Source organism: Delphinus delphis, chromosome 11 (genome assembly GCF_949987515.2).
Source record: "Delphinus delphis chromosome 11, mDelDel1.2, whole genome shotgun sequence".
NCBI lineage: Eukaryota > Metazoa > Chordata > Mammalia > Artiodactyla > Delphinidae > Delphinus > Delphinus delphis.
In genome coordinates, this window is record NC_082693.1 from 34,787,224 (window position 1) to 34,805,705 (window position 18,482).

Sequence of the window (18,482 nt, forward strand, 5' to 3'; positions counted from 1 at the left end):
CCTGGGCCTCTCACTGTTGTGGCCTCTCCTGTTGCTGAGCACAGGCTCCAGACGCACAGGCTCAGCGGCCATGGCTCACGGGCCCAGCCGCTCCGCGGCATGTGGGATCTTCCCGGACCGGGGCACGAACCCGTGTCCCCTGCATCGGCAGGCGGACTCTCAACCACTGCGCCACCAGGGAAGCCCAAACATTTTTTTTTAATTTATTTATTTAATTTATTTATTTTTGGATCTGTTGGGACTTCGTTGCTGCATGTGGGCTTTCTCTAGTTGCAGCAAGCGGGGGCTACTCTTCATTTGCGGTGTGCGGGCTTCTTATTGCAGTGGCTTCTCTTGTTGCTGAGCAGGGGCTCTAGGCACGTGGGCTTCAGTAGTCTCAGCACACAGGCTCAGTAGTTGTGGCTCGTGGGCTCTAGAGCCAGGCTCAGTAGTTGTGGTGCATGGGCTTAGCTGCTCCACGGCATGTGGGATCTCCCCGGAGCAGGGATCGAACCTGTGTCCCCTGCATTGGCAGGCAGATTCTTAACCACTGCACCACCAGGGAAGCCCTAAGTGTATAACATTTAAAGATATTTCTTTCTTCCTCTTTAATCTGCACATATATTTAGCAAAGGAGCAGTGTGTGTTTTATTTGCTTATAAAGTCCATTTAAGCATCTCTAAACCTATATTATAAAACAGTAGTTCTCAAACATTTTAATATCAGAACTCCTTTACATTCTTAACAATTATTGAGGACCCCAAAAGTTTATTTTAGAAAATTCTGGAAAACATAAATGTGCACAAGCACACCATTCCATCAACTGATAGAGTGATGATGTCACCATATACCACTGAGCCTCAGGAAAACTCCCTGGTACACTTGAGTTAATCAGAATGAAAAGTCAAATAACAGCTTATGTTAGTTATAAAAATAGTTTTATTGCAGAGCTAAAAGGGTCTTGGTATTTCCAGGTACCCCTGGACGATATTTTAGAAACTGCTTGTATAAAATGTGAAGTGGTAGTAACAAGAAATTTTTGTAGATTAGCTTGAAGTTTGCAATGTGATTTAACAAATGTTTCCTATTTGACTCCCCCCAGTAGCACTGTGAGATTATGATTATGTCATTTTACATGTAAGAAAAATTATATTCAGGGAAATTAAGTGATTGGCTCAAGGGAGCTCAACGAGTAAAATTAAACTCAATTTTTCCAACTGCAGAGCCTGTGATTTTTTCCATTATAACATATTTCCCCCAAACTTGTGTAACCTGAAAATTCTCCATGAAACTAGGTGAGTTGAGTTATATCTGGTTCCAGCACAGCCTCTGGAGCATGAGACCGATTAGAATCAGAGCTGAAGTCTCCATTAAACTTTTGAGAGATCCTGTGATGTCTCATCTATCTGGTGCTGGGTGACACCTGAAAGGCAGATTTTGTTCATGGGTAACCCACAGATTTGGGGGTCTTCGTTAGTTGGATCCTGGGATTATATCTATCTTGAGCCTAAATTTTTGCCTTAGAATGTACCTGTACTTTTCAGAGAGTCCTGGTAGGCACAAATGGTTTGTAATTGGGCTACCACTCAGGGTCACTGGATACGTGGAGAGACTTGCTAATATTTTCCTAGGCCCCAGCACTAGACTCAAATGGCTGATGGCCAGGAGCAAAAATATCAGGTACTGTTTGCCTGGGAGATGGCCCTGATGTATTTATCTCTTTGGAGGACTGCACTTTCTGTACTGTCTTTAAGCTTTAACCTTTGGGCAAATCAAAATGACAGCACCATACACCCTGTACATCAAAAAAAGGACAGGATCAAAGACCATTCTTTATCTCTGTTGCTGCTCAGGGCTTTGATTCTTCAAGTAATAAACATGAAGAAAATATGGATCACAGGTGTAAGGAACACAAGTATGTGCTGGGTAAGAAACTATAAATAACAATGTTAAATTTTCTTTGAAATGAATGAAAAGGAAGGATGGCTTTATAGAGATGGTGTAAAAAGCTATTTGACTATTTTCTTTGCTCTGCAGTAAACTGATCTAGTTAGATGAAATAAAATGCCTGCTTTTTACAGGTAATAAAATGGTAATATTTTCTAGACTATATCTTTCGTTTGTTTTACTTGTCTGCTAAATTAAAGCAAAACATACAAAACAGTAACATCATAACAAAGCTCTCTTCTGCTGACTGTGAAGAGAAAGTCCCATTTCTTCACTTGGCCTTTAGGTACTTTGTCGTTCTTGTGCCCAGCTCAAAACCACCATTTCCATGTGGTCACCACTTCTTCAAACAACCACCCCACCACTGTAGGCCAGGTGGGTCTCTGTATTGCTCCAGCCCACAGATTCCCACCTCTGCACTTTTGCTTGTTTGGTTCCTTTGGCTCAGAGTACTCCTCCCTCATTTCCTCCCTCCACTGATTTCTACCCATTCTTTGACCCCTTCTTTATCAGTCCAGCACACAGCAATCTCTTCTAGAACAGGGGTTGGCAAACTTGTTCGGTAAAGACAGTAAATATTTTAGGTTTGGCGGGCCATAAGGTCTCTGGTGCAACTACTCACTTCTGCTGTTGTAGCACAAAAGCAGTCTTAGATAATATTTTAAAAAGTGAGTCTGGCTGTGTTCCAATAAAATCACCTACAAATAACTTGTCATAATTATTTATAAAGGAGCCATAGTGTTCCAACTCTTGTCCTTGAGCATCTATTATGATTAGTGGTCATTTGTCATGTACTTTCTTCTTTTCTTACTGTTTTCATGTATTTATCCGATACTTACTCAACTAGACCATAAGCTCCATGAAGACAACCTTATTCTTTGTATTCCATACATCTTTCCTGGTACCTTAAACATGACATATATTTGGATATTTGTGGTTTACTTAAATACCTTTTTAAATCAAGAAAAAACCCTTGATCCCTCTTTACTTCCATACTGTTGCCTTTTTGTTTGTGTACTAATTCTTAACGTTGCATTTATGTGTTGGTTCTTTGCTGAGTGCAGGCCAGCCCATGCTGAGTTGTAGTGTATTGCTCTCTATGTTAAGACATATATTAAAGATCAGGATAAATGCTTTGACATGTATCCTAAGAAAAGATTTTATGACTTATTTGCTGACAGAATGGTTATGATAAAACCTCTTGCTTAGCCTGCCAACATAACATTCATTTCTTAGGAGAACAAAGTACCATAGGTTGGCCTCCTGAGAGAAAGCCTGCTGAGTTTCACCATTTAATAAAATACAGTACACAGTGTAATTTGTAGAATGTCAAACTTCAAAGAACAATTTATAACAAGAATGTTTCTATTTACAGCATGCCACTGAGGAAGGGATAATAAAATGTCAAGTTTGACAATGTCCACTGATTGATATTAAGGTCAGAAAGGAAAATATTTCTATTCTCAGCATCGCAGAGTCAGTTGGCACAATGGAGGGCAGAATACAATCAACTTTGTATTCTTTCCAAAATTCAAGCCTTTGGAATGGACAGCAGCCTAGATGTTATATTTGCCCAAGAGAAGCTTAAGTAGAAAAACAGAAACAATTGAAAATTGCATGTTACCAGGTTTTCTCCCCTCTCTGTTAGCCTGGAAAATTTTCTGATAAATCTAGTCCAGTCATAAGTTTTTATTCATGCTGTATCATAACAATCTATTTGGATATGCTAGCTGTTCCTTGCCAGTACTATACCCACATTCTCTGGCAACAAAGATGGGGTCTGAGGAGATTAATTGTAAGCCATGAAATTTGTAGAACTGATGAGGGGGCAAGTATAGCTGCCGCAGGTACACAGGAGATACTGAGCTCAGATGCCTCATCTTGGAATATGAATTAGCATGATTCACTGGTAGCAAAGAAAGGTTACTCCAATCACAGTGAAGCATCTGATATGTGTCAGATACTTCTCTTTATAATAAAATAACACAGAGCTAGGTATAGAAATAAGTCATTCTCATATCAGTGTGTGGGATTAAGTGCTCAACTTTGTGAGGTCCTCATTGCGTTCTGAATTCTTCACATGTTGATAAAATCATAGAATTTCTGGATGTATATTTCTCACCACACCTTCTATCAAGATGTTGCTGTCTCAGAGTAAAACAGTGAGCAGCTAAGCTCAGCCCCGTGGCCCAGGTATTGAGGAAGGGCTTGAAACCTAGAACTGGGGGCTTTCCTGAGTGATGTATGATGAGATCAACTCACCTAGGAGGTGGAGGACGATGTGCTTTAATGCTGGCTTATGTAGATGACATTACTTTATCACCACCTAGGGAGCATCCAGAGGCATTGAACACCCAGAGGCATTGAAATTGCATCACCTTTCACCCCACACATAGGAGTGTGGTATTGCCAATAGAATAACCATTGTGGAAGCCGATTCACAGGAACAAAAATGTTGAAATCATTCAAAAGTAGCCACACACAATAGAAAACCAGAGAATTCAAGCTGTGTGGAAGAGTTTCAGCACTTTCCACGTAGAGACTGAGAGGCTGAGTATTAGTTTCTCACTTTTTTTTCTGCTAAAGTTATTGAACTTGAATGCTAAGCCAGGGGACAGACATGAACAGAGTAAGATAACCCCTGTGCACATGGAGCATACATTACAAGCAAATAACTTTGTGGTTATGATGTTTTTAGGTGCTGCAAAGGAGGAGTAAAAGTGCTTTGAAAGTCCATAATAAGGAGAATTGACCTGACCTAGTTTGGAGCAGGGTTGGGGGCAGGAAATTTCTACTGAAGCAGTGACATTTAAATTGCAGTCTGAAAGATGACCAGAAATTAGACTGAGATGGGGATAAGAAGAGAGGGCAAGTGTTCCAGGGAGAGGGAGAGAGCCTTTGAAAATTCAAGATGAGCATGATAAAAACGGAGCTGGAGGAATCAGAGTCCCTGACTTCAGACTATACTACATAGGTACAGTAATCAAGACAATATGGTACTGGCACAAAACCAGAAATACAGATCAATGGAACAGCATAGAAAGCCCAGAGATAAACCCACGCACCTGTGGTCAACTAATCTATGACAAAGAAGGCAAGGATATACAACGGAGAAAAGAGAGTCTCTTCAAAAAGTGGTGCTGAAAAAACTGGACAGCTACCTGTAAAAGAATGAACTTAGAACACTCCCTAACACCATACACAAAAATAAACTCAAAATGGATTAGAGACCTAAATGTAAGACTGGACAGTATAAAACTCTTAGAGGAAAACATAGGAAGAACATTCTTTGACATAAATCACAGCAATATCTTTTTTGATTCACCTCCTAGAGTAATGGAAATAAAAACAAAAATAAACAAATGGGACCTAATGAAACTTAAAAGCTTTTGCACAGCAAAGGAAACCATAAACAGGAAGAAAAGGCAACCCTCATAATGGGAGGAAATATTTGCAAATGGATCATCAGACAAAGGATTAATCCCAAAATATATAAACAGCTCATGCAGCTCAATATTAAAAAAACAAACAACCCAATCCAATAATGGGCAGAAGACCTAAATAGACATTTCTCCAAAGAAGACATACAGTTGGCCAAGAAGCACATGAAAATCTGCTCACCATCACAAATGATTAGAGAAATGCAAATCCAAACTACAATGAGGTATCACCTCACACCAGTTAGAATGGGCATCATTAGAAAATCTACAAACAACAAAAGCTGGAGAGGGTGTGGAGAAAAGGGAACCCTCTTGCACTGTTGGTGGGAATGTAAATTGATACAGCCACTATGGAGAACAGTATGGAGGTTCCTTAAAGAACTAAAAATAGAATTACCATATGACCCAGCAATCCCATTACTGGGCATATACCCTAATTTGAAAACCATAATTCAAAAAGACACATGCACCTCAATGTTCAGTGCAGCACTATTTACAATAGCCAGGTCATGGAAGCAACCTAAATGCCCATTGACAGACGAATGAATAAAGAAGATGTGGTATATGTATACAATGGAATATTACTCAGCCAAAAAAAGGAACGAAATTGGGTCATTTGTAGAGATCTGGATGTATCTAGAGACTGTCATGCAGAGTGAAGTTAGTCAGAAAGAGAAAAACAAATATCGTATATTAACGCATATATGTGGAACCTAGAAAATGGTACAGATGAACCAGTTTGCAGAGCAGAAATTGAGACACAGAAGTAGAGAAGAAACGTTTGGACACCAAGGGGTGCAAGCAGCAAAGGGTGAGGGTTTTGGTGTGATGAGTTGGGAGATTGGGATTGACATGTATACACTGATGTGCATAAAATGGATAACTCATAAGAAAAATAAATAAGTAAATAAACAAATGAATCATAGAGGCCAGGATACTTCTCAAGGGAAATGGAAGGTGTCAGCACAGGTTTCACAGTTTTGTTTTAGGTCAGTTCTAATGTTTACAGTGAAAGTCAGACAGATATGAATAAAAATCATTTTTTATTTTCAACTCAACTATAAGAGGTTCCTATTTTTTGCTGGGAAGTTATAAATCAACCATATCACTGAGAATCAGTTTGTTTTCGTTGAATATGATCTTTTTAAAAATGTCATTTCTGTGATGAACTTTTTTTTTTTGTATACCTGTTGGCTATTTTTATGTCTTCTTTAGAGATATATCTGTTCAAGTCCTTTGACCATTTTTTTCTCCAGCTTTATTGAGATATAATTGATATATAACATTGGGTAAGTTTAAGGTATACAACATATTGATTTGATCCACATATATTTTTTTAAAATATTTATTTATTTATTTATTTTGGCTGTGCCTGGTCTTAGCTGCGGAATGCAGGATCTTTACTTGTGGCATGTGGACTCAATTGTGGCATGCATGCAAGATCTAGTTCCCTGACCAGAAATGGAACTTGGGCCTCCTGCATTGGGAGCTCAGAGTCTCACCCACTGGACCACCAGGGAAGTCCCGATACTCTTATATGTTGACAAATGATTACCACCATAGCATTAACCTTTGCCCATTTTTAAATTAGGATTTTTTTCTATTTAGCTGTAATAGTTTCTTATATATTTTGGAAATTAACCCCTTATCAAATATGTGGTTTGTGAATATTTTTCCCCATTCCTTAGGTTGCCTTTTCACTCTGTTGATTGTTTCCTTTATTGTGCAGAAGCTTTTTAGTTTGATGTAGTCTTATTTGTCTATTTTTGCTTTTGTTGCCTGTGCTTTTGGTATCATATCCAAGACACCATTGCCAAGATCAATGTCATGAAGACTTTCCCTTATGTTTTCTTCTAGCATTTTTAGTTTCAGGTCTTCAGTTTCCATTTTAATTTTTTTGAGTTGATTTTTGTGTATGGTGTAAGATATGGGTCGAATTTCTTTTTTTCTTTCTTTCTTTCTTTCTTTCTTTCTTTCTTTCTTTCTTTCTTTCTTTCTTTCTTTTCTTTCTCTCTTTCTCTCCTTCCTTCCTTCCTCATGTAGAAATCCAGTTTTCCCAACACCATTTGTTGAAGGGACTATCCTTTCCCCGATGTGTATTCTTGGTGACCTTGTTGAAGATCAGCTGACCACATATGTGTGGATTTATACCTGGACTCTCTATTCTGTTCCATTTGTCGCTATATCTGTTTTTATGACAGTCCCATTCTGTAAAACCATAGTGAGATATCACCTCATAGTGAGATATCACCTCATCATAGTTAGGATGACCATTATCAAAAAACAAGAAAAAACAAGTGTTGGTGAGGATGTGAAGAAATTGGAAACCTGTGCACTGTTGATGGAATGTAAAATAGTGGAGCTACTAGGAAACAGTATGGAGGTTTCTCAAAAAATTAATAATACAAGTTACCATATGTTCCAGCAATTCTACTTCTGGGTATATATCCAAAAGAAAATCAGGATCTCGAAGAGATATTTGCACTCTCATGTTCATTGTATCATTATTCATAGTAGCTAAAATGTGGAAGTAATGTAAATGGTCATTGATATATATATATATATATATATATATATATATATATATATACACACACACACAAATACAGATATATTTATATATATACACACACATATACAGATATATATATATGTATAATGGAATTTTATTCAACCTTTAAAAAAGGAAATCCTATCACGCAGCAACATGGATGTATCTTGAAGGAATTACACCATGTGAAATAAGCTAGTCACAGAAGGAAAAAATACTGCATGACTCCAGTTATATGAGGTATATAAAGTAGTCAAACCCATAGAAGCAGGAAGTAGAATGGTGATTGCTGGAGACTAGGGGTAGGGGGAAAATGGGAGTTGGTGTTCAATGGGTATAAAGTTTCAGTTGTGCAAGATGAAAATATTCTAGACATCTTCTGTACAACATTGTGCTTATAGTTAATGATACTGTATTATACAATGAACAATTTGTTAAGAGGATAGTTCTCATACTATGTGTTTTTTTACTGAAACATTTTAAAAAAGAAATATCACTAACTCATTACTTTATCTTGGATGCTAGTAAGAGAGAACTATCTGAGGGACAAAGAGGTTTAATACCTATAAGAAAATGAATTCTTCTTAAAAGAAGGCATATAGACTGGATGACCACTTAAGATTCCTTTAGCTATGGGTTTCTATGATATAAGAACACCTCTGTTTGAAGAAGTATGAAGTGGTTTGCATATCATTAGGAATGCTATTTCTAGTATAGGGGTAATTTAGTAATACTAATTTACTAACAGAGTATATTAATATATTAATGGTGGCATTTAAAGCACTTATGGATAAAAAATCAAGGAGAATGAAAGGCAAAGCATAAAAGGATCTACTTTAGCTATGTCATTTATGATGTATTATGGTCCTTGTTTGATACATGACTGTAATAAAGCATTGCCATTCAATTAGAGTAAGTTAACTTTAAAATTAATACTGTACCTATGCTTGATTCCATTTAAAGGGCTGGAGAAAGGGAAGAGGATTTTGAACCATTCACTATGCATTAGCTTCAATGACAGAATATAAATCATAGTAAGTCATGGGCCTCTGCCCAGTTCTGATCTCTGTGTGGTGCATGTCAATGTCAAACTTTAAAAATGTGTGCCTAGGTTAAAACGGCATGCATTTGGTAATTGGACAGAAGTGAGTGGAATGAATAGGAGGTTAAAATCTGGCCCTTTGGAAATGTTTTGACACTTTACCCGGGAGCCTGCATTTATTAATAGTAATGTTTCCTAAAGTTTTATTTTGGCCAGCTTGCTGATTATATAGAAAGCCCTAGAAGGAGTGATGAAGGAAATACATTAGCAAAAAGTATTAAAATATTATCTTTGACATCTCTAGCACAAAGATCAAGATCAGGTGGTTGATAAGAGAGCATAATTCAATCGATAGGAACATCCATTTTAATTTTCCTTTCTTGTGAGATATTTAATTCTTCCCATTCTTGTTATGAAGATACATCAGGAATTCCATTATTACTGAGAAAATCCATCCTGTGGGCATTCATTTTGATCTTTGAATTTTGATCTTTCTCAAAATTCACTCATTATCAATTCATGAACAGAACGAATCAGGGAAATAAAATGCACACATGTGTAAGTGTACATATATAGTGTATACTCAGTTGAAGAGAAAAAGAGAGAAGGAATTAAAATTTCAAAAATTCCTACTGTGCCAGGAACTCTGTTAGACACTTTAACTAGTTTATAAATAAGTAATAAATATTATTTGTCTGAAAATATGTGACATTCTTTAATATCTACATACCGTCTCATTTTTACAGCAGTTGTGTGATCTTATCGAGAATAGTTAATTAATTAATTATTATATTATCATGATGATCAACTTTTTTTTTGGTGGGGGCTGGTAAGACAAAAAATATATTCTTCAGGCACTGAAGAGACTCACTACATCACTACAACCTGTTCTTTCTGCTTCTGTAATGTGGTAAGCAGTTAAAGGAATAACATTTGTCTGTTATATATCTATTTATTTAACATTTACCTATTGCATGTATATAGGTATATATACATACGTGTTCCACTAAGATAAATATTGCACAAACACATACCAGCATTTTAATGAGAGTCTGATCCTGAAGCATCAACATTTTTACTTGCTTTATTCAGTTTAATTTTTTTTTCTGTCATTTTGTGTATGGACTTTTCAAGACAGACAATTCCTTGGCAATAACATTGAGAAAAAATAAGCAAACTCATTCAATGACTAGGATTGGGAAGTTATCTTGCATGAAGTTCATGCTGAAGATGGTTTTGAATGAGGGGGTGGGTGGTTTGCAGATAGAAATTTGGTGGGACCACATGGAAATAAGTAGGAAAGTGAGATGAGAAATATAAATTATTTCTTAGATGCAGAATAGAATGGAGGTTGGACAGTGAGTATATGTCAGGACAGGAGTAGAAATGAGAAATGAAAGTGGGCTCTTAGATTCAAAGGAAAGCTGAGGAGAAGAAGCACTAGGGATAAAGAAGAAAGAGAGAAGAAAAGACTCAGCTCACAGTTTCCATTTACTTCCAAGTAGGTGATAATTCCCATGACTTAGAGATGGCTTCTCGATCTTCACCAGTCGCCATATTGGAATTATGTCAAACAAATAATCTGGACTAGGTCAGAGTGTTTATGGTGCTTGAGGACAGTTCACATATGCATCCATAATGAATTCTGAAATAAGGAATATAGACTGTCCCTCCTGAGAGTTCATATTTAGTCAGAGCAGATGTAGGCCAGCAGGTTCTATGGTAACCTGATTGAATATTAACGAATTTGACACAGAATATGCATTGGTTAGCCTTGAAAAGATAGAAAAAGGTGAATTGAGCTCATTCAGCCCACAAATCTATATTGAATGCCTACCAGGTACCAGACATGGGACATGGTGATGAATGAACAAGAAGACAATGTCCTTGACCCTCTCACAGGTCTTAGAATCATTGAGGTATGGCCATTAGCATTCTGTGTGTTATATTGGGGTACTGTGAGTCCACCCCTAAGGGATGGAGCCCTTCTTAGAGTGCTACCAAAATCAGGTTGTTGAGTCTTGAGGGCTGGGGCCCAAACCCTATGCTATCATCAATCTCTCAGGCTCTTGAGAAATAGCCAGCTTGGCCATTTGGTGATATCCAATATTTCTGATTAGCTGTTCTTTTTCTCTCTTAATACTTCTGGAAGGAATAGGTCTTATTCATTTCCTCCAAACAATATAGAGCATGGGTCTGAGAGATACTACTTTTCTTTTTTTAACGTCTTTATTGGAGTATAATTCCTTTACAATGGTGTGTTAGTTTCTGCTTTATGACAAAGTGAATCAGTTATACATATACATATGTTCCCATATCTCTTCCCTCTTACGTCTCCCTCCCTCCCACCCTCCCTATCCCACCCCTCTAGGTGGTCACAAAGCACCGAGCTGATCTCCCTGTGCTATGCGGCTGCTTCCCACTAGCTATTTATTTTATGTTTGGTAGTGTATATATGTCCATGCCACTCTGTCACTTTGTCACAGCTTACCTTTCCCCCTCCCCGTATCCTCAAGTCCATTCTCTAGTAGGTCTGTGTCTTTATTCCTGTCTTACCCCTAGGTTCTTCATGACCTAGGGGTTGTTGTTTGTTCTTTTTGTTGTTGTTGTTTTTCTTAGATTCCATATATATGTGTTAGCACATGGTATAAACCCACGCATGTATGGTCACCTTATCTTTGATAAAGGAGGCAAGAATATACAGTGGAGAAAAGGCAGCCTCTTCAATAAGTGGTGCTGGGAAAACTGGACAGGTACATGTAAAAGTATGAAATTAGAACACTCCCTAACACCATACACAAACATAAACTCAAAATGGATTAAAGACCTAAATGTAAGACCAGACACTACCAAACTCTTAGAGGAAAACATAGGCAGAACACTCTATGACATAAATCACAGCAAGATCCTTTTTGACCCACCTCCTAGAGAGATGGAAATAAAAACAAACAAATGGGACCTAATGAAACTTAAAATCTTTTGCACAGCAAAGGAAACCACAAACAAGACCAAAAGACAACCCTCAGAATGGGAGAAAATATTTGCCAATGAAACAGCTGACAAAGGATTAATCTCCAAAATTTACAAGCAGCTCATGCAGCTCAATTACAAAAAAACAAACAACCCAATCCAAAAATGGGCAGAAGACCTAAATAGACATTTCTCCAAAGAAGATATACAGACTGCCAACAAACACATGAAAGAATGCTCAACATCATTAATCATTAGAGAAATGCAAATCAAAACTACAATGAGATATCATCTCACACTGGTCAGAAGGGCCATCTTCAAAAAATCTAGAATCAGTAAATGCTGGAGAGGGTGTGGAAAAAAGGGAACACTCTTGCACTGTTGGTGGGAATGTAAATTGATACAGCCACTATGGAGAACAGTATGGAGTTTCCTTAAGAAACTACAAATAGAACTACCATACGACCCAGCAATCCCACTCCTGGGCATATACCCTGAGAAAACCATAATTCAAAAAGAGTCATGTACCAAAATGTTCATTGCAGCTCTATTTACAATAGCCAGAACATGGAAGCAACCTAAGTGTCCATCAACAGATGAATGGATAAAGAAGATGTGGCACATATATACAATGGAATATTACTCAGCCATAAAAAGAAACGAAATTGAGTTATTTGTAGTGAGGTGGATGGACCTAGAGTCTGTCATACAGAGTGAAGTAAGTCAGAATGAGAGATACTACTTTTAAGTCAGCGACAGAATGGGTAAGCTCTTCTTTCTTGCTTCCTTTTAGTGGTTCTCTTGTGTCATTCCTTGATTTCATCTTATCCCAGACATCTCCTGCCTCAAGTATGGCTGGCAAAGGGCCAGCGCATCATCTTACGAGATGTCTATCTACTGTTCAGAGGTCAGAGTCATCTCGTGATGTGTTAATTTGCTTTTGACATTTGTTTCCAGTCCATCTGCTTAGAAGTCTGCTGTAATTTAGTTATTGGCAAAGCCAACCTCAGGCTATATCGAAAAAAAAGAAAACCTGAAGTTACCTGCGGTTTTCTAAAGAGATCATTAAGTAGGGCAGCAACTAATTATCCTTCCACAAAATGTCTTTTCTTGGTATCAGCATTTTTCTTTTCTTCTTATTTTTTAGAACTTGTGAGCACAAAATACTTAAATAGATTTGTGCCTGATGACTAATATCTATTTTTACCATTGTCCTATGCAGATCTCAGTGGTGTTTTGCTTTTCATGCACCAAATAGTATTATAATTCACAGTGGACTTGGTTGAAGAGATTAGTATTAGCACTGTACTTTTTCATCCAAATTTGAAATGTGAATGTGAACACTTCTCTTTAGGGTGCTATAAGTACTGGCGTATATGTTTGTTTAATTATTTCACTATTCCTTAGGTTTGTAAAAAACAATAACACAAGAGGATGTTTAAAATTTTAAAAAACAGGGTTTTGATTTTGTTTTGTTTTCAAACTAGCGGTAAACCCTGTTTCCATAAAATATGGTGAACCTGATAAAATTAGAGAGACTCTAGCTAAAGCCTGGTGGGCAGGTGAATTTGGTGGAATCCTGGCTTAGAACTCTATACAATACTGTTTTAAAATCTGGAGGTTAGAACTGCAATGTTAAATGCTATTGGTGGAGAGAAAGAAATGGTATATTACTTTGCCATATGTATATGGAAGAGCACTTTGAAAAAGTCCACCAAGACAAACTGGTATCAGTAGAAAGGCTAAAATGGACCTAGAAGCCATAGCAAATTGGGAGCAGAGCAAGCATATGGCCATGGGAATGCTAAGGACGATGACCTGACACTGAGTTAAGGGGAACGCTAGTTACAGATTGCAGAGGAACATTGGAATCAGACTGCAAAAGCTTTCAGGAAGTGTTTAAAGTTGTATTAAAATTTGAATGATTCTTTTTGAGCAAAGGAATCAGGACTGCAAAGATAGTGACAGAGTTTAGCTTAATCCATTTATCCTCTATAATGGGCTGGACACAGTGCTAGGTACTTTCATATTATGTGGTGTACTGAAAACAATGCTGAAGCTAAAAACTAAAAACATGGGTTATTTCATGCCTCATAAACATGCCAGATGGGAATCACTAACATTCTATTACCTACTAATATGTGGGGCAATGATATATAATGACCAATAGTGTTAGAATTGGGATTTATTCTTTGCATTTGCAACACTGGTCATTTTTTTTTCGTATGGGCAGTGCTAGTAAGAGAGTTTGGAATATATAAAAATATCTGTACATTCAGAGACCAATAAATTCCATTTAAATATCCTAATCATCTCAGATTTAATGTACATATTAATGCTTAGATACTGCGTATTGTAGGAGTTTTTAGTGCCAGATTCATTCTATTTTTAACTAAGTCTCACTCATTGCCAAGTACTGATGTGTTTTCATCCATAAAAATAAAATGCTTGATGATACTTTGCTCATATTCTGCTTATTCTCTTCTGTCTATAACTTTTCCCAAAGCAAAACTCCTCTGCCCCTTCAGTCTCCCTCACATTTATCTTACTCCTTGCCACCACCGTAAAGCTCCCAGATAGTACAGTTTTTATCTCTGAGTATTTCCTTCTCAGCCCACTGCAGTTTGTCTCCTGCTCTCACTGCTCAGAACAAGCAGCCCCTCGGGTCACCGTGTCGACCCACCAAGTGCCGGTCCTGGAGCTTCTCGGCAGCCTCTGTGCCACTCTTCCTATCACTCCTCCGGCTTCTTTGACTGCTTGCTCTCAGTCTCTTTCATGGGCTCTTCTGCTTCTGTTTTTTAATGGCTCCTGAATGTGGGCCCACATCTTCCATTTCTGTAGCGTTTGCCTTAGTTTGGGACTCATCACCTCTCACCTGGTCTGTTTCAAGAGACTCTCAAAATCCTCACCGATTATTGGGCACAAGCCTCTCCCACCAGCTCCAGATCACACTACAAATGGTGGTCAGAGTAGTCACCCCTTAAAACAAGCCTGATTCTCCACTAGATTGCTCAAAACATCCATTGCCCAGTGGGTAAAACAAAAGTCCTTACCATGGCACACAGGCCCCCTGAGTCTGACTTCCCTTCTCCATCCCTGCCTCATGCCCCTTCTCTCTCCTTCCTAACAGGGGCTGATACCTCTGAACTGCGCCTGCCCGTGTGTCTGTCCCCCTCCCGGTCTGGGAGTCTCCAACACCTTTAACCTCTTTATGCCTTTCCTCATCGATAACAATAAGGGTAACTGCAATGTCTGTATTAAGAAGGGATTGTGATGGTTGAAGGAAATGCTGCCTGTGTAACCGGTGAATTTCCTACAAGCACTGTATGATGATCTATACATGTTCATTGTGACTTCTGTTATTAGATAACTCTGCGGTGGGCTCGGGAGGGTTTGTAGAGGATGCTCAGGAAACCAATAAAGATAATTAAAAGTTTTGAAAATTAGAGCCATGGAAAACAGGTAAACGAGCAATTATTCAGCCAAGGGAAGAAAAAGCCTAAGGGGAGATAGAAGAGTGAAAAATTATTTCCTAGAGGATAAACTCAGACCATCCTCTATTAATACAGAGAAGGAAACACAACAAAGCATGTAGGATTTATATTTGCCATAAGAAATTTATATTTCCCAGATAAGGGATTGGCTCTCTAGAATTGCTTATTCATGAAACTCCAAAAATTTGTTTATCTATAGACCTAAAAAGATATATTTTCTTATGTCTAACCTTAGGTATGAAGTGGGCTGAATGCAGATAATTGGATTAGGGCAGCGGTCCCCAACCTTTTTGGCACCAGGGACCGTGGAAGACAATTTTTCCACAGACCTGGGTGGGGGGGATGGTTTTGGGATGATTCAAGCACGTTACATTTACTGTGCACTTTATTTCTATTATTATTACAGTGTAATATATAATGAAATAACTACAACGCACCATAATGCTGACAGGAGGCGGAGCTCAGGCGGTAATGTGAGCAATGGGGAGCGGCTGTAAATACAGATGAAGCTTCGCTTGCTCACCTGCCGCTCGCCTCCTGCTGTGCAGCCCGGTTCCTAACAGGCCCAGGGGTTGGGGAGCCCTGAATTAGGAGATCTCATGAAGTCCTTTTTCCCTCAGTAAGTCTGTCTCTTTTTGCCCCTATCCAAACCCTCTGAATGTCTCTCTCTGGCTTTCTGTCTCTCTGCCTTTCTATTTCTGTTTCTTTCTCTGTTTTTCTTTCTCTTTGTTCTCTCCTCTTTCTCCCTCCATTCCCCAATATTTCTACCCCATCCTCCAGCCCCAGTATGCAGTATAAGCAAAAGTTTTTCAGAAATGGTCCAAACACTGCTCTTCTCCTCTTCTTATCTCAAGTTTATTTTATTTTTTGGTTGGCATTACAAATACTTTGCGTTAAAGGAAAATTTCTATTTCTGTAATGAGTTGAGGACAGAAAAGTTTTTATGATCACTTTCTTTGACAGTGTTATTTTCTGAGATCTTCCTCCTGCCGTATACTTTCCTCAGCAAAACTCCCTGTCCCTTCCTTTTGAGAAGATTTTTTCCTATAACTTCTGGACAGTGCATTTGACCAGGGAAGTGTAAAGTTCCTTCATTGCCTGATGTTAGAAGTCCAAGGGAAGGGACATTAATCATAGCACTGCTCTGAGGAACACAGAGCCCTGCTCACCTTTGAGCAATATCTTTGAATGTCCCATTTCTAACCCTGGGATTTCGTAGATTGTAGCTGTTGTATCTTTCTACTTATGTGTGGACTTCCCCTCTTTCTTTTGTTGATGATGGTGACATTCTTCTTTGTCTTTCTCTCATTAACATTGCCTCATATTTCTTCTCTATGATTTTTTCTATTCTTTTCATTCCTTTTTAATTTTCAGCCTTTGGGGCAGATTTCCCCTTCTCTTTTTATGAGATTGGCTCTTCATGGACGTAACCGATGCTAGAATCCTATCAATCGGCCTGCTGATTGATCAGCACCTGCTACTGGAATTCACGTGGCAATGAGGTGACAGATATTAAAGCTCATGTTATATGTGAGAAAGTCATATGGCTGAATTGATACAACCATTTCTCTTTTCTCTGAGCAGAGACAGTATCTCATCCTTGACTTTTTTATTAAGTGTTTACTAGATTTTCCCCTTAAGCACTTTAGAAGTTAAAAGGTAATTTAATTTTGTTCCTTTTTTCTTTTTTTTTTTTTTTTTTACTAACTCTCATGTCATAGTTGAAGAGAACAATCTAGTGTCCATTATCACAGGTTCATTGTGACCCAGCAAACCCCAGAACTAAAGCTTCACAATACAAACTCTAGGGAGAAGAGTGAAATTGACACAGCTCTTGAAGGGTAGAAGAGAGGAAATTAAGATAAGAGAAAGGATCAGTGGTCACTGTAAGCAGTGTAAGTTTCCAGTGTATGAATGACCGCTCTGGACTACCATTTCAACAGGTGCCTCCAAACATAAGCTGCCCTGGAACAGTTATTGGGAACTGAGTGTAAATAATGCTGCTGTAAAGTAGAATTATTTGTCAATATATTAACTGTAACAGCAAAATCAAGTCACTTAAATTATAGCTTTGTGTTCCCTCCCTCTATCCTTTTCTTCATTTTTTAAAATTATTTTGAGCACACACAATCAATTCAATCAAAATTATATCATTTAAATGTTTTCAGTTAAGTAGGGTTTAGGTTGTATTTTTCATGTGTGTGTCACAAATATTTATCGAGCCAGTACCATTTGCTAAGTGTTACTAAATTATCTTATTTATTAATTCATTTAAGCCCCACAAAGGGCCTATGATTTGTATTATTATCTTCATTTTAAATATATGAAAGCAGACACAGTTTTCTAAGAGGGTTAATAACTTGCTTGAGGTCAAACATGACTATAAGTGACAGAGCCTAAGATTTTTGGAAATTGAACTCCAATTTTCTTTCTATTATACCTTAGCTGTTCCAGTGGGTCTGCTGCTTGGAATGACAATTATATATTGTTGTTATGGTGAATAACAATTATATATCTGGGAAAGTACAATTGAAGTATGGAAAATTTCTTCTACAGGTTATTCAAAACAAATTAATACTGACACCAAATTAATAATTGACAAATAATAGATATTGAGTATTTTGTTTTTGGAATAAAAGATGAGTTTTAATTATAGATTGAAAATTTCCTATGTCAGATTTTGAGATTGCTTAGTCCCATTCAAAGAAATGTAGACTTTCTTTTGTAAAACAGAACTTATATGGTAAAAATTTTCTTGTTACTCTTATATCTCTTTTCTCTTTATTAAGCTACTTTACTACTAACACTGCACTCATAATTTAAGGTATCTTCCTTAGATGGCAGTCGGGATAAATGATGACTTGTCTACCTCTCAGTAAAGTTGATGATGGTATAATAAAACAATAACAACAACAAACAGACATTTATTGAGTAAATTTTAGGAGTCAGAGAAGAATTGTTAAGTAAACTTTCCCCTATTCCCCAGGGCTGGTAAACTGTAGGGTGAGGATTTGAACCCGGGTTTCAGTGATTCCAGAGCTCAGAGTATCAACAGCTAC

General features: G+C 37.8%; 1 protein-coding gene across 5 annotated transcripts in view; it reads left to right on the forward strand.

Moving 5' to 3' along the window:
• The window catches only part of TMEM117 (transmembrane protein 117), a 534,943-nt gene that overhangs the window by 233,984 nt on the left and 282,477 nt on the right, over window positions 1-18,482 (forward strand). The window contains exon 1 of one of the 5 annotated variants that reach the window (XM_060026172.1): window positions 12,741-12,836. The exons of the other annotated variants lie outside the window; for them this stretch is intronic. Coding sequence (XP_059882155.1) covers window positions 12,781-12,836 — 56 coding nt within the window. The 5' untranslated portion in view covers window positions 12,741-12,780. Of the gene's footprint in view, window positions 1-12,740; window positions 12,837-18,482 lie in introns of those variants that run through there. 5 annotated transcript variants of the gene reach the window in all.